The sequence below is a fragment of the Salvia splendens genome, chromosome 17 (genome assembly GCF_004379255.2).
Source record: "Salvia splendens isolate huo1 chromosome 17, SspV2, whole genome shotgun sequence".
Classification (NCBI taxonomy): Eukaryota; Viridiplantae; Streptophyta; class Magnoliopsida; order Lamiales; family Lamiaceae; genus Salvia; species Salvia splendens.
Genome location: NC_056048.1, coordinates 1,039,728 through 1,062,159, shown reverse-complemented (window position 1 = coordinate 1,062,159; position 22,432 = coordinate 1,039,728). Strand labels below are relative to the sequence as shown.

Sequence of the window (22,432 nt, the reverse complement as noted above, 5' to 3'; positions counted from 1 at the left end):
TTCATTTGGACGTTCCAACTATTGTTTACATTAAAATGATAATTTACATTAAAACTTGCATAGTCAAACTATCATTTTATGATGCAAAAGTATCATTTTATCCAACCAAAGAACTCAAACAATCAATTTATCATGCAAAAGTATCATTTTATCATCCAAAAATCTAAAACTATCATTATGAAACAAAAGTATCATTTTATCATTTGAAACTATCATTTTATCCCATCAAACTATCATTTTATGATGCAAAAGTATCATTTTATCATCCAAAAATCTAACTATCATTATGAAACAAAAGTATCATTTTATCATTTGAAACTATCATTTTATCCCCTCAAACTATAATTTTATGATGCAAAAGTATCATTTTATCATCCAAAGAACTAAAACTATCATTATAAAATAAAAATATCATTTTATCATTTGAAACTATCATTTTGTCCCCTCAAACTATCATTTTATGATGTAAAAGTATCATTTTATCATCCAAAAATCTAACTATCATTATGAAACAAAAGTATCATTTTATCATTTGAAACTATCATTTTATCCCCTCAAACTATCATTTTATGATGCAAAAGTATCATTTTATCATCCAAAGAACTAAAACTATCATTATAAAACAAAAATATCATTTTATCATTTGAAACTATCATTTTGTCCCTTCAAACTATCATTTTATGATGTAAAAGTATCATTTTATCCAACCAAATAACTCAAACAATCAATTTATCATGCAAAAGTATCATTTTATCATTTGAAACTATCATTTTGTCCCCTCAAACTATCATTTTATGATGCAAAAGTATCATTTTATATCACTAATATTTTAGATTGCATAAATCTCTACTTCTTTTCAATTTATTATTCTAATATCACTAATATTTCACATAACAATTGGAGGTCGACTGATATAAAAGGTATTCATACAACTTCCTTTAAAACATTCAGTTCGAACTCATCAAGTCCCTCGTTCACCTTATGCGAACATTAAGCCAAAAAACTAAAGGGGGTTACAAGCTAGAATACTTTTAAACGACACACATCTTCAGACCCTACAAGTCTTGGCAAAATGTAAAAAATAAATCTAAAGTAATGAGTCACATACTTAAGCTCTCATAAACATTAGTTTCAAACAGAGAAATTCATAAATTTTGAATTCAAGACTACTTTCACGCTGCATTTGCATTAACCCACATTGAAGCTGCTAGATCGTCCCTCATCCTATTCCATGCAGTAGTTGCTTCTACACTGTCGACGTATTCAACAACGTCCTCAGCATCTTCGTTATCCATATCGCAACCAGCTTGTCCGTCGATCAGCTCTTCTATTGGGTCTACTGCCATCTCACCTCGTATGAAGTTGTGTAGCAAAAAACATGCGATTATCAACCCTATCTGAACTTGTATCGGATAGAAACTGCAACTCCGGAGAATGCCCCACCTCATTTTAAGGACGGCGAATGCACGCTCAATGACGTTTCGGGCTCTAGTGTGCTTCATATTGAATATTTCCCGAGGGTTTTGAGGACGTTCGCATGCCGGTCCCCATTCTTTCAGATGATAACGAACCCCTTTATAGGGCGTCAAGAAGCCGTCACTGTTCGCATAACCATTATCACATAGATAGTAATGGCCTACACAAACAGCATCCATTTAATCATAACAGGGACTGCCCAAATCAATATGCTTCACCCATTAACAATTGAGCTATTAAATCATCAATAATCAATGACTAACCTTTCTGAACTTTGAGTCCATCTGGTCGACTTACAGCATCACGTAGAATCCTTGCATCCCCCGCGGATCCCTCCCAACCAGGGAGCAAATATATGAATCTGAGGAACCGATCACATACGGCCAGCGTATTCGTGGCGATTTGCCCTTTCCTTGTACGATATCTAGGGGTATCACCCGCACGCACACGGACATTGATGTATGTACCGTCCAATGCTCCTAGGCATCCCTGCATACAAGGTTTGAAATCAGCATATGTTTTTGGAATAAAACACCATCCAACAGAGGATATAAGAACTACCAATACGGGCAAACCTTGAAACACTTCCATCGTTCGTCACTGCAACCATCAGATATTGGCTCGGGTTTAACCAACAAAGTATGTTGAAGGTTCAATACAGCACGTAGTACAATGTGTACATAGCGGCTAACCGTATATGAAGAACGCATAAATTCAAATCCCACAAGACGAGTTTTCTTGTGATGAGAAAGAATCCCCAAAAACATGGCCACTTGCTCTTCGACAGTTACAAATCTGTGATCAATAAGCCCACTGTAGTCCCGTAGGAGGCGACATAGCCTTCCAAAAGTGTTCCTATCCATCCTCAGATTATCTATACATGACCTGTCTGTAAGCCTAACCATTCTGTTGATATGATATACTTGTTTAGGCCTTTTGTTTATCAAACTATAACTGACATTGGCCCCAGCTCGTTCCTTTCTTTTGGACCTGCATCTAATTACCGAAACCAGGATGCGCATAAGAAGCAAGTTTGTTTTGTAATTACGAACAATTTCCTCCAACACTAACATGTATTCAGCCATTTTCTTCCGGGACGAAGCATCCTATGTTTGGGAATGGAGTAATTAGCATAATCATTCATGCAAAAGATAAAAAAATGCAGAAATGGAGTAATTAGCATAGTCATTCATCACTGCCACAAATCGGCATCTCAACAATTCCTTCCAAAAGATACAAATAGACACCTCAACAATGCAAAGCAAAAGATAAAAAATAACAAAAATGGAGTAATTAGCATCTGCATTCATCAATGTCACTAGTTCAACACTGTAACACAAAAGTTAAAAAAAATAGTGATTTTCATAAACACCTACTAATCAAAAAATATCACTCATTCAACAAATTATTAACATCGAAGGCATATAACAATAATTTTGTGAATGCACAACAAAATCATACTCCAATTTTGTGGATGGAGACAAGCTATCATAAATCTCAGACTTTGTATTCATTCCTCGACCAAAATATACCTAGGTCGATAAGTAATTAGGATTGTAAAGAAATCGATACCCTCCGAATCAAGTCTGAATCAGACATGCTTGAAGCTTATGGCGTCGTCCTCGTCAAGGGAGCACAACGAGCTGCGCGGTTTCTTTTTCCCAAATTCTATTTACCCAATTTCTGTGCGCCCAAGCGTTAGGATTTCTTCCGCTGGAGCAGATTGCAGCAATTTACCCAATTTCTTCCACCCTATTTGCCCAATTTCTGTGCGCCTAATTGGGCGTTAGGAATTCTTCCGCTCAATGAAGCAGATTGCAGCAATTTTTGCTGAGATAGATGAAGGATAAATTGGTAAAATCTAATTTAGTATTAATTGATGGAGCCATGGATACAGCTATATCGCAGGGGTGGTAGGAGGTTAGAGATAACTCAGTAAAGTGGTTAACTATCCCAAAAACTAAAACGGGTCAGGATAGTTTTTCGGGTCAAAAATCTTTTTCCAAAAGTGAACCAAACAGAGGAAAATGCAGGAAAACATTCCACTAACCTATTGTTTCAAGGCAACCAATCGAACCCTAAGAGAACAGAGAGTTTCTCACCAACTATTAGGGTATCCACTATGGAGTGGACGCGGCTATAGCCGCGTCCACGAGCGGGCGGCGGGCGGGCTATAATGGGAAGGTTGTCCGCCCCGGGGTGGACGCGGTGGGCGTGGCGATGGGGGGCGGACGGGCGATCGCCGGGTGCGGGGCGAGGACGCGGCGGGGGGCATAGCCGCGCCTATAGGCGCGATGACCATAGTGGCGGAAACCGCCGCGGCGCATGCGGCGCCAATTTCAAATGTTTTTTTTTCCTCTATAAATACCACTCCCCACCACCTATTTTTCACTATTTTCACAAAATCCCTCCACTCACTATCTACACAACCACTCTCTAAAAAATGCACCGAGGATACCGCGGCCGGCAGCAGCGAGAGAGGAGGAGAAGAAGAAGAAGAAGAAGAAGAAGAAGAAGAAGACGAGGAAGCCGACTCCGACACCGAGTAGACGGTGGCGGAGTTTTGTAGTTGTATTTTATTTTAATTATTCGTTGTATAATTTTACCGGTTTGCAATACAACGAATATTCGGCCCTAATTACCTCGTATTCTAGTTATTTGCACTGCGATTATTTAAATTACACTTGATTGAAACTAAAAAATATTTAAAAATGAAAATTGATTATAAAATTTAGGGGCTATTGGAGGTGTCCACTATAGTGGCGGAAATAGAATTTTGGGGCTATGGACAAAAACTGGGGCGGGGCTATTGGGCGTGTCCGCCTTATAGTGGACACCCTTACTCCCTCCGTCCCGCTTTAGAGTCCCGGTTGATCAATTTCGAGCGTCAAGCTTTAGGAGTCCCGATTGGGATAAACTAATAAAAATTGTCTACAAAGTAAGTAAAAAAAGTGTTAGAAGTGGGTCCAAACATCCACTACAACATTTATTACACGCTCAATTAAACTATAACAAGCCTATCAAGCTAACCGCCGTTTTTAACCGATAGTCAAAGTTCCAATTCCAGTTAAGAATTGGCGGGTTTTCACCGATCCCATCCCGATCCCGATCCCGATCTCGATCTAATACTTCATTTTACTTCATTTTATTTCTTTTCTTTTCTTTTCTTTTCAATACTTTATTCTATTTTTACCCTTTACCGATTCCTCTTTCCCTTTGTGAGAACACACAGAAATCCCACTGTTTGCGTAAACTCCCCGACTAGAGAGAGAGAGGAGAGCAGATCCAATCGCCATGGCGAATAGCAATCTACCGCGCAGAATCATCAAGGTATAGCCTCCGATTGTCGCCCTGAACCTCCGATCTGTCCTTTTCTCTCTATGTAAATCCTGTATTTCGTTGCTATTTGGATTTATTTCATCCGATTCAGCGTGCTTCCAGTTTAATTGGTGTGATTATTGATGTCTAATTCTTTTATCTATTTTTATGTTATAGGAAACCCAGCGTCTTCTAAGCGAACCAGGTAAAACACCTCAATTTCTACTCATACATGTATTTGAAAATGAATTGAACTTAATGTTGAGGTCTATGCCTATTAATTGTATTGAGTTTTGTGGCTATTGGCTATCTTGATTTCTTGCTGAAGAAAACTTCAAATTGTGGTGATTTTGGATTTATCTGTTGAGGGTAGGTCGAATTGAAATTGGGGGAGAAAATTGTAATGGTGAAATCATTCAATAGTTTATCAAATATATATTGCTCAGCATTGGGCAATAGTTTGTTTTAGGTATATACGAAATCTTAGATTGGGTTAGTCAATTTTCCACCTATTATATAAAAATTAAATGAAATAGAAGCCCTTCTAGCACATTTCTTTTAAGTTTTGTAGCAATAGGTTTATAGGTGTTTGAGAAGAGAATAGTCCATGAGATGCTAAAGTAAGATAAGAAGGGACTGAGATATGAAGGTCAGGGTATATATTCATATGTGTGAATGGTGTAAGTTATTGTAGAATTGGGAGAAGGATTTGATCACAGATGCAGGTGATGAGTTTGTTGATGTTACTTCTGTGGCCTTTTTTTTTATTTATACTAAAAAGGATAAAAACTGAAAAAAGCCATTATTCTCTTGACTAGTTAATAATGATCTGGGTTTATAGTGAAGCGAAGGAAAGGGAGGGAATGGCTTGTCATATGCAGTGTGATTGTGCAGTTTTGTCTTTGGGATAAGGATTTGATGCCATTCCTGTTCACCAACTGAGCAAGTAAAGCTTTTTTTGAGGTTCTTGAATATATTTTATGTATGAATGCAGCCCCAGGAATCAGTGCCTCGCCTTCAGAAGAAAATATGCGGTATTTCAATGTAATGATTCTTGGGCCAACACAGTCTCCTTATGAAGGTAACTAGAGCTGGACTTTCTGTTGACTGAATTGAATGACTGATACTCTCTTGATAACATTTATTGTATTTTATACCTCTGTATTCTAATGTACACTATTCCCGTGCAGTGATTATAATTTTCAGAAATAGGAGTAGTATACAGGTTTAACTGGAAATTAGGATATGGTTTCTCTACTTATCAATACCCACTCCAAAGTGCTACCGAAATAATTACTTTCTTTTACTAAATGATTGATACCCCTAGATAAACTGGCATCTCTGAATGAATTTCATCTATTTGAATATGTTAGGCACATATTTTACATCTCTCTCTCTTGGAAATTAGCCATGCTTATTTACTAGCCGTGTTCCTCAATTTAGCACCTTTCTCGAAGGGATAGATTGAGTGAGTGGCGGAAAATCCTCTTACTCACTTGAGATGTTATATTGTAGTAGCTGTAATGGTCCAATGTCTTGTATGTTTAGTTTAGCAGAAGCTTGTTTTTTTGCTTGGATTACTTCTTAATTAAGTGGGAAAATATGATTTTCTCAAAATTGTTCTTGTTTGTTCTGTGCTGTTTAGGCGGTGTTTTTAAGCTTGAGTTATTTTTACCAGAAGAATACCCAATGGCTGCCCCAAAGGTACTTTATGTTTTGTTTCGTTCTTAAGATTGTTATTGGGTGGGGGAGTTTCATCAATTTAAATTTAAAAGTTTTCATTAATCTGTTTTTTGATCTGGGTTAGAACAATGCTAAATGTAGTTTCTTTGTAACAGGTGCGCTTCCTAACAAAAATTTACCACCCAAACATCGACAAGGTTTGTCTTGATTTTGGTTTTTCTTTGTATGGACTGGACTGATCTCGATGTAATATCTCATCTGGGTGATGAAATTTCAATGCAGCTTGGAAGAATATGCCTGGACATTCTTAAAGACAAATGGAGTCCTGCACTTCAGATAAGAACTGTACTTTTGAGGTATGACTCAGGTTACACTCTAGTATGTATTTTAGCCTTCAACTAATTTCAAAATGTTTAAAATTTGAGACAATTTCTGTAACACTCAACTACATTATTCTGCTGCTTCTAGCATTCAAGCACTTTTGAGTGCTCCAAATCCTGATGATCCGCTCTCGGAAAATATTGCGAAGCATTGGAAATCAAATGAGGCTGAAGCTGTTGAAACAGGTATGCTTTTTTTTATTCCGTTTCTAATCTCACATGGAAACGGTGTTTTTGCTTTGGTGTCAAATACAACCACTAGACAATCAAGAGTGTTCTTTTGTTGGTGATGTTGCAGCTAAAGAATGGACGCGTTTATATGCAAGTGGTGCATGAAGTAGCCATGGAAAAACTCAGGATTCCCAAGAAATAACCTAATTGTATCCTATTGACCTCAATTGGAATGGAAAATTGGAAGAATGATCTTGCTCAAATCTCGAGAATGTAGTACTTGTTTCCTGTTCTAAACTGCTACTCAAAATGTATAATGAATTATGATATGCTTCTGTTACAACTTACAAGTGTGATCTGTGAGAGTTAAGAACACTCTATCTTGTGTCTAGAATTTGATGTTCGTCAACTAGTTTATCTTGGCCTAAGCAGAGTAGGAAGCCATACCGATTTGATCAGATGGAATGGTAATTTTGTTTTAAAGTTATGCCTTGTCTGTTAACATCTCGGAAATACTCAGCCATTGTTAGGCAAGTTGAACCAGAAAAAAATGTCGATCTAAGCTGCACGACGAAATGTAGTCCCATACTGATACATCCTTTCTCCATCCTTCTCTTTTTTGTTAATGAGATTTTTTAATAGAATTGTGTTTGAATACAAAATACCTCATTTATGATTTACCCATGACAAATAGAATGTACTTAAAGAATGAAGAATTGCGAGTATTCTTCATTTTTTTTTCACATTCTTTATAGTATGTACATTGTTGATTCTTTACATCAGGAATGCAACAAGAATCATTGTACCAATCATAAATTGTACAGTAGTTTATTTCGTTAGACGTTACTTCTTACCGATGTCGAAGCTCAGGGTAAAAACGAAACTTTGGGGAGAACACACGCTGGGACGACTCTTGGACCACAAATTTTGATAAATCTTCTAGCTTCGCGCGAATTTAATGAAGGGTTTAGTGGACACATTCTCGAAAATTTGGGTGGGAAACGGCGCTCAATTTGTTTTCATTTGCCGTGTTACAAAATGTGGAGCTGGAGGGGTCCACATTCTACTAATTTATTTCCCTATATAAGTTAAATAATTTTTTTAAATTTGTGCCGAATCAAAATGAGACTATACATTACGGTATTCTTTAAAATGAAAAGAAAAAGAATATTAAAAATGCATGTAACCGACAAAAAATGTGAATGCCATACAAATAATGAAAAGGGTTTAAATTGTGTATGTACTATTCATCACAAAAAATAGAGTGACTGACAAGTAAAATCGAGTACTGGAAAAGTGTTGGAATCTACAGATTTACAGAAGACGTATACTGATGGGATTCATTTTTTGAAGTCTATATTTATTTCCTGCATATATGCTGCCATGCACTATATTTATTTCTCACTTTTGTCCCACAAAATTTGTCAAACTTTAACCCTCGAGTTTTAAAAAATTATTTAACCTTGTATTAAATGAAGGTGTGTAGTGAAATACTGATCCCACTTTAAAGAGATTGAGAGGTGTATTTAGAGCATCAGCAATGGCGGACGTCCACGCGGAATTCCCACCGGCATGCGGGAATTCCGTGGCGGACGTCCGCCATTGTGCGTCCCTTCCACGGATACGGAATTCCGCGGGAAATTCCGTGCGGACGTCCGTCATTGCGTTGACGCCCGAGGAATTCCGCGCGGAATTCCCGTTTAATGCATTAAATGTTTTTTTTGTTCATGCGCGGAATTCCCGTTTAATGCATTAAATGTTTTTTTTTGTTCCTATTTATACATCCCGTTGAACATCATTTCATTCGCACCACTTGTATTAACAAGTTTCTCTCTCTCTAAATTTCGTTTATATATCCGTAATGGCCGGTAGTGGTAGTTGTAGTGGTAGTGGTGGTGGTGGTAGTGGTAGGCATTATGAACACATGATGCGGATGATACACGCACATGTGCGGGAGGCAGCGGAGAGGGAGGAACAAGCGGCCTCGGCGCCGGCGTTGCCTCGACCCATCCATCGTCGCACTATAGTGCCCCAGGATCACCTCGCTGCCCACAGGCGGTTGTACGAGGATTACTTTGCGCCGGAGCCACGGTTTGGGGAGAACCTATTCCGGCGACGGTTTAGGATGCATCGGCCGCTCTTTATGCGTATCGTGGGCGCTTTGGAGCGTCGATACGAGTATTTTAGGGTGCGGGAGGATGCGGCTGGTAAACCCGGCCACACGCCGATTCAGAAGTGCACTGCCGCAATTAGGCAGTTGGCATACGGAGGTTCGGCTGACATGTTCGACGAGTACCTCCACATCGGCGAGACGACTGCGCGCGACTGCCTAAAGTATTTTTTTCAGGGCGTTAGAGAGATATTCGGGGATAGGTATCTTCGGAAGCCTACCCTCGAAGATTGTCAGGCTCTGCTGGATATGCACGAGAATCAGCACGGGTTTCCGGGGATGTTAGGCAGCATAGATTGTATGCACTGGGAATAGAAGAACTGCCCCGCTGCCTGGAAAGGGATGTACACTACTGGTTTCAAGGCCAAGAATCCAACGATGATCCTTGAAGCGGTAGCTGACTACCGGCTGTGGATTTGGCATGCCTATTTTGGAGTAGCCGGGTCGAACAACGACATCAACGTCCTCCAGTCGTCGCCCCTTTTCAACGACCAGTGCATGGGCGTTGGTCCGACTGTCAACTTCATCGCCAACGGCAATCAGCACAACATGGGCTATTATTTGGCGGATGGGATATACCCTATGTGGCCCGTCTTTGTGAAGACGATCAGATGCCCAGCAGATGAAAAAAAAGATATATTTTGCAGGTCTCCAGGAGGCAGCGCGCAAGGATGTGGAGCGGGCATTTGGGGTGCTACAGGCTCGATGGGTGGCAGTGAAGGGTCTAGCACGGCTGTGGTATGTTGACAGCATCGCCGACATCATGTACGCATGTATTATCATGCACAACATGATTGTCGAAGATGAAGGTCCAGCACTGACTGATTGGACCAACGATGACGCGGATGCTGCGGGTCCAAGCCACGGCGTGGCCACTGGCAATGACCGCATGGGGATATCCCACGACGATGTCGATCGAGTCCGTGCATTTGCCGACATGCGCCAAAAACAAGCTCATGTTCGACTCCAGAACGATATTATTGAAGAAGTATGGCAGCAGAGGGGTCGTCGTTGATGTAGGGGTGGGCATTATTGAAATGTATTTTTTAATTTGGTGAAATGTACTTTTTTTTATTAATGGAATATTTTTCCCTATTTGTGTCGACTATTTAATTCCGTAAATTTCTTACTTCCGGAAATTGTTTAATTTATGAATTTGTGAAATTTTTTTATTGTGAGAATTCCGCGGGGAATTCCACCACTGTGCAGTGGGAATTCCGTATGACGTGACAGGGGGTGTTTTTGGGAATTCCGCCGGGAATTCTGCACCACTGCTGATGCTCTTAATGTGTATTTTTGGAAAGATTCTAATTGGGACAAACTTTATGGAACAGATGAAAATTGTAAAATGAAACCAACTTTGTGGGACGGAGAGAGTAATTATTATTGCTTCACCTCATCCTCAATTTTGTGTGGCTTCTACATCATACACCATGCAATTTAGACTATCTCCCACCATTACACTAAACTCAAACCTATTTTAGTGTAAACGCCATACTAAATATTGATTGTATTACAGCCATTTACACTAAACTCAAATAAAAAAGAATAATCCCCATTCACTTACTTTTTATACTTTTCAATCATATCTATATATTGTATCTAAATTACACACTAACACTATAGCAATTTGTCAATAACTTTAATTAAATTAAAGTATTAAATAACATAATAAGACTTATTAATTAATATGACTATATATAAAATTTATTATTTATTACATAAATATAATTATAATTAAAAAACGTGTAATTTTAATTATTAATCTTTCTATTTTTTTTTACGTATCTAGCTTATCTATACATATATAAAAGTTGAGTTTTGGGACGTTTTGAATAGCTATTTTATGCAAGGGATGTAAATGCAATTGAGAAAATTATTAAATTTAAAGTCAGTAACTATCATATTTAACATATTAAATAAAATTAAATTACTTACAATCATTGTTTATTGATTAATGGACGTTTTTAAGTTTTGGGGATATTTACATGATTGCCATTTTGAATTAAAAATATAATTTAATTTAAATTGATTTTTGTTATTGAAATTATGGATCTTAATCGGACAGTTTCATATATCAACCTTTTCATGCCTAATAAAAATTAATGATGGTAACTGCAATAGACACGTTTTCAACTTTTCATGCCTAATAAAAATTAATGATGGTAACTGTAATTTAATTAATCTAATTATAGCCTTTAATAGAGAATTAACCGCTCGCTGTGGCTTTCAATTCAAATCTTGATGGACAATGAATGATTGTTATTAAAACGTATATTATGAAATACGTTTTTTTATAGCTGAGTAGAGTGACAATTTATAAGATTCTTGTGATAAATGAGGGAAATGAACAGGTTTTGGGAGTCAAAATGTTTTAATATAGGATCATTATAAATATATGGTTTTGATACCTACAAATCCGATCACTCATTATATTGTATTTTATGCAAAATTGTGATGTGGTGTTTCTATTTTTACCATTGGGAGAAGCTTTACATCAGGTCATGATTCTTCGTATTGATCTGCGTTATTCAAAAAAAAGATGAGCTTTAACATTAATCTTCTTAAACAAGGACTTAAAGGGGAAGAAGAAGGAATGTATTGTGAGCTTCAATCTAAATCTTCTTCAACAAGGATTAAGAGAGGAAGAAAAAAGGATGTATTGTGTGTGGTTGCAACAATTGCACCGATAATGGCTAGGAGGCGATTTCTGAGGGAAAAGTTTTTCACCAAGTAAAAAAGATAAAGAGAAGATAGAGAAGCGGTGGCCGACTCATTCGAGAGCACTAACCGTGATGTAATTTGTCTTGCTACGGAAAGAGGGTTTTTCTCGACTAGATTTATAGTTTGGTTTATTTTATAATTTTGATTGTAATTTCCATTACATTTGGGGTTGTATTTTTTCTTTGATAACAATAGTTAGAGTACCGCTTGTACATGGTTCAAGAATTTATCCTAATATATCTTACAATTCTTAGAGATGGATAATTGTAACATCCTAAACTTAAAACATGCATAATATTTATCTTCATCTTTACGCAATTTATTATTTTTGTATATTTATAGCGCTATAATTATATTAAGTGGTGTCACACAAAAAATTATTTTTTATCACTTATGATGAATTAATAAGTGGTGCATAATATGTATATTTGCGATGGGATAATTAAACCTATCAAAATCGAGTTGATCAAACAATTAGTTGTTCAAATAAAATAAAATAGTCTACTACCAAATGTTACTTTACTAATAATACTATTGTTGAAATTAGGCTTTAGCACTTAATTATTCAGGGATACAACTGATTTTATATAAAGAATCTAATTATCTTATCTATAGGTGATCATGCGGAGTGAAATATATATTATATTAAGTATATTTTTACAAAAAGAAAATTTGCAGTATTGAGAATTGTAAAGTAGGGTGTATGATATTTTTAAAAATTACTACTACTAATTTTGGAAAGAAAAAGTTATATAGAAAATTTTATTGGTAGCGAATTTTGAGGGCTGATTCTAGCGATGTTTTTCTTATTTATTCACAATATTAATTTAAATTAGGCGCTGATTTAGGGTTGGGATGTATTGATCAATTACTTTAAATATGTTATATACTTTGTGTAAAATTATGGGGTGATTGAGAAATTATTTAAAGTTTATTGTGCATTGAGTGCAACTTACCGCCTATATTAGTTTTTTAACCATAAAAAATGCGCCCATGAGGCCATGAATATAACTTATGTTCCAATTAGTTATGCTTTACAATACTAATAAAGAACTTGAATTATATTTGATTACTTTTACATATAATATAGTGTATAACAAAGTTTTCCAAAATTTATGGAGTAGTTGATTCCTCTTTTATTTAATTCTTTAATATAATAGGTTTTTATCTCTTAGTATGATTTAATAATAGAATACTGTAGTATGCATTAATTGTTTCATATATATTATTACATTTATTATATACATTTTTGTTTATCATTTTTATAAATAATATTATTTCTAATTATATACAACTTTGAGAATCCATAAGTATTGATGTTTTTAAATATTTCAACCAAGGTTTGAGTAATCAACAATGTAAAATTGAACAGGGGCGGAGGGAGAATTTTATTGATATTTGGCTCATTTGTTGGTCATGATGAGTATATTTTAAAGTTAAGGGTTTAGGATTTAGGTTTCAAGGTTTGGGTTTTTAGTGTATAGGGTCACTATATTGCAATGAAATGAAGCTCGACTATGAAGTGTCTCACCAGTGCAATCTTAAATTATTGCAACGTAAACTTGCTCCTGCAATTATACCTCAACGGTTAATTCATATTTTCACAGAATTAAAATTCTTTTTAATTTTAAGTCTGGTATTTAAATGTCAACACAAATATGTGTTCAAATTTTAATGTGATCGTATTGACATTTTTAATAAAAGTTAGTATTTAAACGCACTCTCTTGTGACCATGTGGGGTTAATGTGATTGGAAAAGTATAATCATAAGTAAGAGGATGTCGAATATTCTTTTGTTTATCATTTCACAAATTTTATTTCGCATAATGAAATAAATATGAAGAAATTAAAATGACCCGTGCATCGCACGGGCGTGATACTAGTTAATATAACGTTTTAGTTTATTGTATCTTCTTAATCTAGTTTTATTTAGGTCACGTATCTTTTTATGCATATTTTTATTTTGATTAGGTTGAGTCTTTTTATTTTTATAGTCTTAATCATATTTTAGATTTTTAGTGTTTGCTTTTGACTTAATTTTATATATAAAGAAATGGGCCAGCCCACTAATCAATAATTAATAACTTTAATAGAATTATTTAGGTTTTTATTTGTTATCTTCTTCTCCAACCTGCCGTCGTCTCCGTGTGTTTTACGAAGTACTGTAAATTTTTTCCATTCCTTTTCTTCTTGTATTTTTATTTCTCTTCCTTCCCTTGTTTATTTGATAAATATAAAATAATTTGGACTTGAATGCAATAAATCAAAATCTAAAAAGTGTTTTGTTATAGTTTTATTGTAAACCTAAATATAGGTATTTTTTTTATCAAAAACCTATAATAAGATTAGTTTTGCAGTACTTTTGGAGGTATTTTCCTACTGCATTTTAAGATTTGCAGTACTGTTGGAGATGCTCGATGCTCTTAAGTTTAATTTATATTGTCAAAATTTTAAATAACATAGTATTAGACTATAAATATAGTTTAGCAGATCGAAACTGATGTGGCAATTCAAATTATCAAAACGATGTCGTTCTGAACGTAATCTGCGCATTGCTCTCGAACAAATTCAAATCCAACTCTGACACGCAACGGATAACTTTGATGGAGGAAAGTTGGGATGGAGAGAGAAGAGGTGATTTTTTAAAAAAAATATTTTATGTTCTAAACGATATCGTTCTGATATTTTTAATTGTCACGTCGGCTTTAAATTGACACACTAATTTCAATTTTGGGGATCGTTAGAAATTGACGACAACGACAAAGTTCGTGCATTTACGATCAAGTTTTAAGTTTGTGAAAAAAATTGAAATTCGATCAGAGTTTATGGTATTGGGACCAGTTGCCCTAATATTTATAGTGGAGTAATTATAAATACTACCAATAATAATCCAAAATATACTGATAATCACATGCATGCGTTGGCGTAACTGAATCAAATTTAGGGCTAAAATAAATTAGGCAGCACAACACAAAGTTGGGTGGCGATACCTATCATGGGAAATTTTAGTATTTTTCTTCTTTTATGTGCAGTCAATTATTCTATAAATATGAAAAAGACTATCTTTCTCATAGAAACTACTATCATTACATATCATTTTCACACTCTTCTCTTCGTCATTGATGTCTATGCTCTTTTTGGGAGTTTGATCACCTTATTTCATTTTAGCAACTAGTAATAGACTAGGATTGGCTGTCGACATTTCACATTTTACTATATTCACATTCTATTAAGAAATCAATATATACGGTGAGATTTATATTTCACTAAAATTTTCCACTCACTTTCATTTACAAAGTCAAATATTCTTCCGTATTCAAAAAATAGAAACATTTGATATGGCACGGCACGGGTTTTAATGCACAATTGATAAAGTAAGTGAAAAGAATTGGTAAAGTAAGAGAGAGAAAAAGAAAAATGAGTCAAGTAAGAGAGAGGAAGAGAAAAAGTGGTGAAAATAGAGTTAGTGGATTGTAGGATTCATGTCCTATAATAGAAAGATTCTAAAGTTTCTATTTTTAAGGAATGACCAAAAATCGAAATAGTTACTATTTTTAAAAAATAGAGGGAGTAATTTTTAAAACCTTAGTCCATTCATGACAGGGATTTTAAATCAAAGAGGAGAGAGAATAAAGTACTCCCATTTTGGTTCATTAATTCCTTTATTAAAAGAGTGGTCCTTTAAAATTCTAATTATTAACCTCTCTCCCATTTTGCAAATTACTTTTCATGGCAAGTTATATGTATATGCACATTTTCCCCTATCTCTACAAGTATATTTGTAGAACCACGTGTTCTCATGTGAATTTGAGCCCTATGTTATCCACGCCATATTTTCACCCAAAACTATGTCCACTCCTATTTCTAAGATGATGATTTATATCTTGATAAAAAAAATAAAGGGTAATTTATTTTGAAAGGTGGTTAAATTCTGGTTCGTCTTACATTTAACAAAATTTGAAAAGAGGTAACGGTTGATCTTGCATATGAATACTGAGATATTGCAATTACACATGATTGCACACTATATCAGACGGTGTCGACTTATCGTTTTTTCAATTATCATTTTGTCTATGTATTTTAGACTGACTATCACATCATATCTTATTTCACAAGAAAATAGATGGGTGAGACAATTATAAATTTTCATCTTTCGTGATTTAATTTTTTTTCATTTTAAAAAAATGAGTCATACCAAAATTTGACCATCTATCTTAATTTATTTAGCAAATTACCCAAAAAACACTTAAAATAATTATTTCTAATACTAAAAGATAGTTGAAGAGGGGAAGTGTCTAATATAGGGCAATTTCCCAATCAAAATAAATGTTAGCAGCAGGGGCTAAGCTAGGATTTGACGAGAGGAGGGGCAAAAATATATTTATAATCAAATTTTGTTGTAATGAGAAGGAGCATTTAAAAGAGAATTTAAAATAAATTTTTAAATTTAAAGAAAAATATTATGGGTATAAATTTTTGAAGATGGACAAATGCCCTACCAATGGACTTATCAGCAGCATTTGTCAGTAAAGAATATGCAGCAAGTATTCAATGCATTACACATTACTACCAAAAAAATTGAATAGAAAGTCAAGAACCCTAATACTACCTCCGTCCCTGAAAATTCGTCCCAGTTTTCCATTTTCGTCCGTCCCTCAAAATTTGTCCCATTTCACTTTTATCATTTTTGGTAGTGGGTCCCATATTCCACCAACTCATTCCTACTCACATTTTATTATAAAACTAATATATAAAAGTAGGTCCCACAATCCACTAACATTTTCAACTCACTTTCCATTATATTTCTTAAAACCCGTGCCCGGTCAAACTGGGACGAATTTTGGGGGACGGAGGTAGTATCTTTTATTCTATATTTTCCACCGACTTCTCACTACTTTTCCGCTTTACAAAATTCCCTTCAATGATGGGATTTATTATTATACTTATTCATTTGTAGGGATTGTTTGGAAGTTAGCAAATATTTATTGCTCACATGTGATTTTGGACAAAACCCTTTTGTCAAGGGATTATGGCTTTGACTCACCATCCCAATCTATAATAAATTATTTCAAATCATCAACTATAATTAGTAGTTCCTGGTTGTAACCAACATGTCTCACTTTTTTTTTGGTATGTTGCAATAAAGACATCACACTTTTATTTTTGAAGGAGTAAATAAATACAATTATACTTTAGTAGTATATTTTTTCTATATTCAGTATAACTTCAATTCGGTACGTCATAATAAAGACATCACACTTCTATTTTTAAAAAATATACTCCGTAAATAATCAGTTGTAATCCAACTACATTTTTTCTATCTTCAGCATTACTCATTTTCTTTTTTATCTTTGAAAAATTAAATCATCAAAGAAGTCTTTGTTAGGACAAAGAGAGTATCTTGCAACACTAATATTAATCTTTACTTTAGAAAAAATAATAAAAATAATGTGATGGGTTAGTGTCATACTCGCTCCGTCCCAAGTTATTTGAGTTGTATACCTTTTTCGAATGTCCTAAGTTACTTGAGTCATTTCTCTTTTGACTAAAAATAAAACATCTAATCACACCTATTTTATTCTTTTTTTTACTTTACCTTCTCTCATCTCTCCTACTTTATTATCCCTTCTACTTTATTTGAATTTATTTAACTCACTAAACACAACTTTCTTAAATCATGTGCAAAAAAAAAACGCCTCAAATAACATGGAACGGATGGAGTATTAATAAACCCTCTTTGAGTTTTGATACTAAGTGATAGGCGGAAGAACTAAGCTTATTCACTAGTATCTTGGTATACGAAACATATGGTATGATCGACATGATCAATCGGAATGAAGTTGTTGATTACACAAATATAACAACACCCGGACGAAAATAGATAATAATAGTCGATGATCAATTTGAAAGTAAAACACACGGAAGATAACAACTCGATAGACAAAAGAAAGGACGAATCCCTATTTATACGACTCGATAAAAGACTCCAACTTGAATAAAACTCGAACCAGATCGAGTCGAGTAAGAAGAGTGAGCAATAGAACACAACATAGAACAAAAGATAAAAGTCTTGTTTGTACAATGTGTAAGAGTAAGATAATGAATGATTAAAGAAGCAATAAAATTAAAAAGATCTGTATAAATATGAAGGTGTTTACATAGTCTACAATGATAATACATGGAAGAAATATCCAAATGAAAAAAAAAATGTAGAATTTTTTGTTCATTATTGATTAAATGATTGAACAAAGAAACATGAATATCAATGACCTCATCCTTCTTTCACCAACCCAATACATAAGTACCCACCACACAATTTCATTTCCTCCATAGGGGCCCTTCCAATCTTGTGTATATTTCATCATCACATTATGTACATACACACATCCTCTCTCTCTCTCTCCCTCTCTAAACTTTCAACTAAAGATCCAAAGGCAAATAATTCTACACATCCCTCACTACTACTTTCTCCAGTGAACATTTACTAGGAACAGGCTCTGGTCTAACTAGATATGGTAAAGATAAAAAGATATAAATGGGAAGAGAAGAAGGCCGAAGACGAAGACGGGATCGGACGAAAGAATGAATTTTTAAGGGCAAAGGCTCTATGTTGATTCCACAGATCCTATTGAGGTTATTAGGCAAGAGATGGAACTAATGTCAAGGCGCGATTTTTCCGACTTACCCGGGCTTTTTTCTTAGACAGGAATGCATAGGTAGGTATATATCAAACAAGAATCATCATCTTTCTTATATGCTGTAATGCCTCACCGATGACTCCAAGACCTCGGGGCTCGGGCAGATCATTTCCTTCACTCGCGTACCCCTTTTGTATACCTTGAACGTTGGCACTATTTTGACGTTCTCAGCATGAGCTATTGAAGCACTGTCTTCGATATCCACCTTCAGTTAGACGAGAAATGGACAATGTCAGGGATGAGAATGTCGGAACGAGCACAATCATAAAGACAAATGAAACTGACCTTGAGAAAATTGATAGACGGGTATCTGGTGCATAATGTGTCCAGAAATGGAGATATCTGTTTGCATTCTGCACTGGAGCTCGTCTTGAAATGGACCACGGATGCACCTGCATTTCGTAGCTTTGATGATTCACTGGTACGAAAATGAATAAACGAGTTCAGGGCACACACTTACCAGGTGATGAGACAGCAGCTCGGAACTGCTCAAGACCCGAAACAGACTCCACTTCCCCACTAAATTTCATGTTATGTACCTCTTCTCCACGAGATTTCTTCAAAGCAACTTGTGCGTGGAATAGAGATTCAGCGACCTCTTTGTCATCCGGGAGTTCCCGTCTCAACACCTCATAATCTCTCACAGCTTCACTCAACCGCTCGAGCTGTAAGTGGAACGTTTATTTAAACCATGGAATGTAATAATATTGCTGCATTTTGGAATAGGCAAAGAGGTACTATTATACCTTGCTATTTGAGGCAGCCCTCCGAAGCAGAGCTTTGATGTAATTGGGTTGGATACGGAGGGCTTGATTACAATCATCGACTGAACGTTCCCATATGCCAAGCTTAAACCAGCAAGCTGCTCTGTTGCAGTAGAGCACAGAATTCGAAGGATCATGTTTGAGGCCTTCCCCATAAGCTGAGCACGCCTCGGTGTACCTTTCTGATTTGAATAAGTCGTTTCCACGAGCACGAGCACGCCCAACCACCCTCACATTGCTAAGTAGAACTGCTATTTCAACGTTACGAGGGTCTATCTGTCCAGCCTTCTCAATGGAAGTCACAGCGCTTTCAAACCTGCAGACATTTTACGATACATCTCATACTTTAAAGATTTAATCTTTCGTATCTGATGGAGTTGTGCAAACATTTCCAAACTCACCTCCCTTTCGCCAACTCAATTTGGGATTTTACAAAATACAGATATGCTTCGAAAAGCATCCCGAATATCTTCGACTGGGAATGGAGATGGGCAGACAGACCAGAATTATGGATACTTGGCAACGCCAAACATGCATCTTCTAGTTGATGGAGCTTCAAAAGAGCTTCCGCCCTACACGAGCAAAACTGCAAATTCCAATTCAAACGGTTCAATCACAGCAATCACGCTAAGTTCCATACAAATAGACAAAAAATCAAACTTTATTGAACCAAATAAATGCAAACCTGAGGCGAAGCATCAGCTCCAGATGCAATGGCTGCTTCAACTTCCCTCAACATACTCCTCCAATCACCACCTCTTCGTGCAGCAGTACACTTGCTCATGTGCTTTTCTACAGATTGCAACTTTTGCATCTCAACAGGATCCGGTTGGTGCCCGATAAAACAAATGTGTTTCCTCGCATTCTCAATATGACCTAAGCTGCGATTCTTTCAAGGAATTAGCTAGCTGATGTGACGGTATAATGCACAATAAACAACCAAGAACTTCGAAGGCAGTAGTCCAAAGCACCACAATTTATATGAGAAGTACATTAGCGAAACTGATCGCATAAACATGGAGTAATACACACACGAAACTCGGTTTCCCAAGATAAGTAACAACAAGAACTTCATGAAACTCAGCAAAGCGGAATGCATAAACATGATACACATACGAAACTCGATTGCCCAAGATAAGTAACAACAAGAACAGCATGAAACCCGAGACGATAATTAGTCAATTCGCATTGAATGCAGCTCAAGAACAGACACCAACACCCATCGTGTATGAGTAATAACCATTGGAAACAAGAGAGGGAAAAGGTACACTCACACAAGTTAAAGATGGAGTGCAAAATAGGATAACTAGTGACAGTGACTTTACCACAAGAAAACAAACAGTCAAAAACAATCTTGTCTTGCCATTGAAGCTCAGATCAACTCAACCAGATCTAGAAGAAGCTAATGCATATCAATGCCAGCACAGATTAAGATCACATAATCAATACTACATTCTAAAACAAACCCCAAAATACAACTAATGAAATCCAATGCAACCACAAAAAACAATCAAGATTCAATTTTTAACACAAAAAAAGGAAATCAAGATCCAAACTTTATCAAATCAACTCAGTTACTCACCTAAGAAGCAGAGATCCCAAGCGGTGGTGAGCCCTGACGTAACCCGGATCTAACCCAATCGCCTCCTCACACTCCCTCGCCGCCTCCACCAGCCGCTGCAGCCCCATCAGCGCCGCCGCACGGTTAAAATGGTAGGCCGCATTCCCCGGCGACAAAGCGATCGCTTTATCATAAAGGCTCAAAGCCTCCGAAAAATTACCCTTTCTGTAGCTCTCATTCCCCATTCTCTTCACCTCCTCCGGATCGGCGCCGCCGCTGGTAGGCGGCGGCGCGGCCCTCTTCACCGGCTCGCCCCCCACCATCAGCCCTCTCGAGAACGCCGGCGGGGAGGTGTCTAAACCCGGTTTTGAAGCTAAACCGCCCCGCATTATGCTGCCGTGGCCGTAATTAACCGAACCGGAACCCAACACATCGGTTTTCGCGGACCGGCTGGCCATCCCGGTTTTTAAAATCCGGCCGGAAGGGCAAATGTTGCCGGTGGGAAGCACGTTTAGAGGCGGGGAGGATACTGAACCGGAGTGGGAACCGGTCGAATCGGACCGGGTGTGGCCCGGTTTGAAGCTCCGGATTGCGGAGGGAGAGCTCTCGGCGGAGAGCTCTCCCGAATTGGAATCGGATTTTCGCGGCGGAATCGGGTTAGGGTTCCGACCCGAAACGGATCCGGAGGAGCTGGAGCTGCTGCTCGTGGTGGTGGTGGTGGTGGTTGCAGCGGCGGCGGTGCGGGTTCGGAGAGGGGAGACCGGGGAGCCGAGATCGAGCTCGCGGAAATCCGGCTTGTTGGCGTCGCCTGCGGCGGCGCAATCAGCCTCGGCGTAGGTGAGCGTGTTCCGGAGGCGATCGGAGAGGGAATCGAGGCCTAATTCGGGTTTGATTTTGGCCGACATTTGTTCAATTAGGTTTGGAAGTCGTCGTTTTGGGGGAAAGGAGCAGTCTTTGGGATTATCGCCGGCAATGCGGAGGCGGCAATGGCGAGAGAGAGAGAGAAAGGGGGGTTATGATTATGAAGAATGGGGGAGAGAGGGGAAAGGGAGAAATGGTGGGGATCTCGTGATTTTTCTCAAAAGGAGAAGGGTTGAAGCAAAGAATGAATGTGAATGGGAGAGAGAGAAACGAAACCAGAGAGGGTTTTACAGCAGAGGAAGGAATTGAAGAGAGAGAAGAGGAAAAGAAGAGTTTTTTTGTTTTATTTTTATATACATATAATTTGCCTTGTTTCTAATTCACGAGAGAGGTTACTCTCTCACTCTTCCACACTCTCTTTATTTAATTATTTTCTCTCTCTAGAAAAAACTATTTCTGTTATTTGGCATATTCCAACTCTTTATGCAACCCACTCTCGTTGATTGATAGAGTCTGTGGGCGTCGATTTGGATTTAATTACTAGCATACTAGTATTCCTTGGTTTAAAATTACTTCTTTCTATTTCGGGATATTAATCGATAAGTACCTCACTTAGGTACTTATGA

General features: G+C 36.8%; 3 protein-coding genes across 3 annotated transcripts; 1 reads left to right on the top strand and 2 right to left on the bottom strand.

Moving 5' to 3' along the window:
• Window positions 1-1,172: 1,172 nt before the first annotated feature.
• LOC121775384 lies at window positions 1,173-1,502 on the bottom strand. Its single transcript, XM_042172463.1, has one exon. The coding sequence runs from the start codon at window positions 1,500-1,502 to the stop codon at window positions 1,173-1,175; it is 330 nt and encodes a 109-aa protein (XP_042028397.1).
• Window positions 1,503-4,652: 3,150 nt separating this feature from the next.
• On the top strand, window positions 4,653-7,419 carry LOC121774005 (ubiquitin-conjugating enzyme E2 36). Its single transcript, XM_042170925.1, has 8 exons — window positions 4,653-4,806; window positions 4,972-4,999; window positions 5,789-5,875; window positions 6,440-6,498; window positions 6,633-6,674; window positions 6,760-6,833; window positions 6,946-7,043; window positions 7,156-7,419. The coding sequence occupies exons 1-8, from the start codon at window positions 4,771-4,773 to the stop codon at window positions 7,191-7,193; spliced, it is 462 nt and encodes a 153-aa protein (XP_042026859.1). The 5' UTR covers window positions 4,653-4,770; the 3' UTR covers window positions 7,194-7,419.
• Window positions 7,420-18,041: 10,622 nt separating this feature from the next.
• On the bottom strand, window positions 18,042-22,229 carry LOC121773237 (TPR repeat-containing thioredoxin TTL1-like). Its single transcript, XM_042170051.1, has 7 exons — window positions 20,967-22,229; window positions 20,070-20,265; window positions 19,786-19,970; window positions 19,367-19,700; window positions 19,081-19,285; window positions 18,906-19,012; window positions 18,042-18,825 (listed from the first exon to the last, which is right to left on the bottom strand). Exons 1-7 carry the CDS (start codon window positions 21,848-21,850, stop codon window positions 18,673-18,675), a joined length of 2,064 nt encoding a protein of 687 aa, XP_042025985.1. The 5' UTR covers window positions 21,851-22,229; the 3' UTR covers window positions 18,042-18,672.
• Window positions 22,230-22,432: the final 203 nt, after the last annotated feature.

What these genes read in the sequence shown, in the direction of transcription:
- LOC121773237 (XM_042170051.1), bottom strand. Translation starts at nt 21,850, where the DNA reads ATGTCGGCCAAAATCAAACCCGAATTAGGCCTCGATTCCCTCTCCGAT. An exon ending in GAGCTGATGCTTCGCCTCAG is followed by an intron (nt 19,971 to 20,069) that starts GTTTGCATTTAT and finishes TGGAATTTGCAG; the next exon opens with TTTTGCTCGTGTAGGGCGGA. An exon ending in GGGCTGCCTCAAATAGCAAG is followed by an intron (nt 19,286 to 19,366) that starts GTATAATAGTAC and finishes TTCCACTTACAG; the next exon opens with CTCGAGCGGTTGAGTGAAGC.
- LOC121775384 (XM_042172463.1), bottom strand. Translation starts at nt 1,502, where the DNA reads ATGAAGCACACTAGAGCCCGAAACGTCATTGAGCGTGCATTCGCCGTC.
- LOC121774005 (XM_042170925.1), top strand. Translation starts at nt 4,771, where the DNA reads ATGGCGAATAGCAATCTACCGCGCAGAATCATCAAG. An exon ending in TACCGCGCAGAATCATCAAG is followed by an intron (nt 4,807 to 4,971) that starts GTATAGCCTCCG and finishes TTTATGTTATAG; the next exon opens with GAAACCCAGCGTCTTCTAAG. An exon ending in ACCACCCAAACATCGACAAG is followed by an intron (nt 6,675 to 6,759) that starts GTTTGTCTTGAT and finishes ATTTCAATGCAG; the next exon opens with CTTGGAAGAATATGCCTGGA.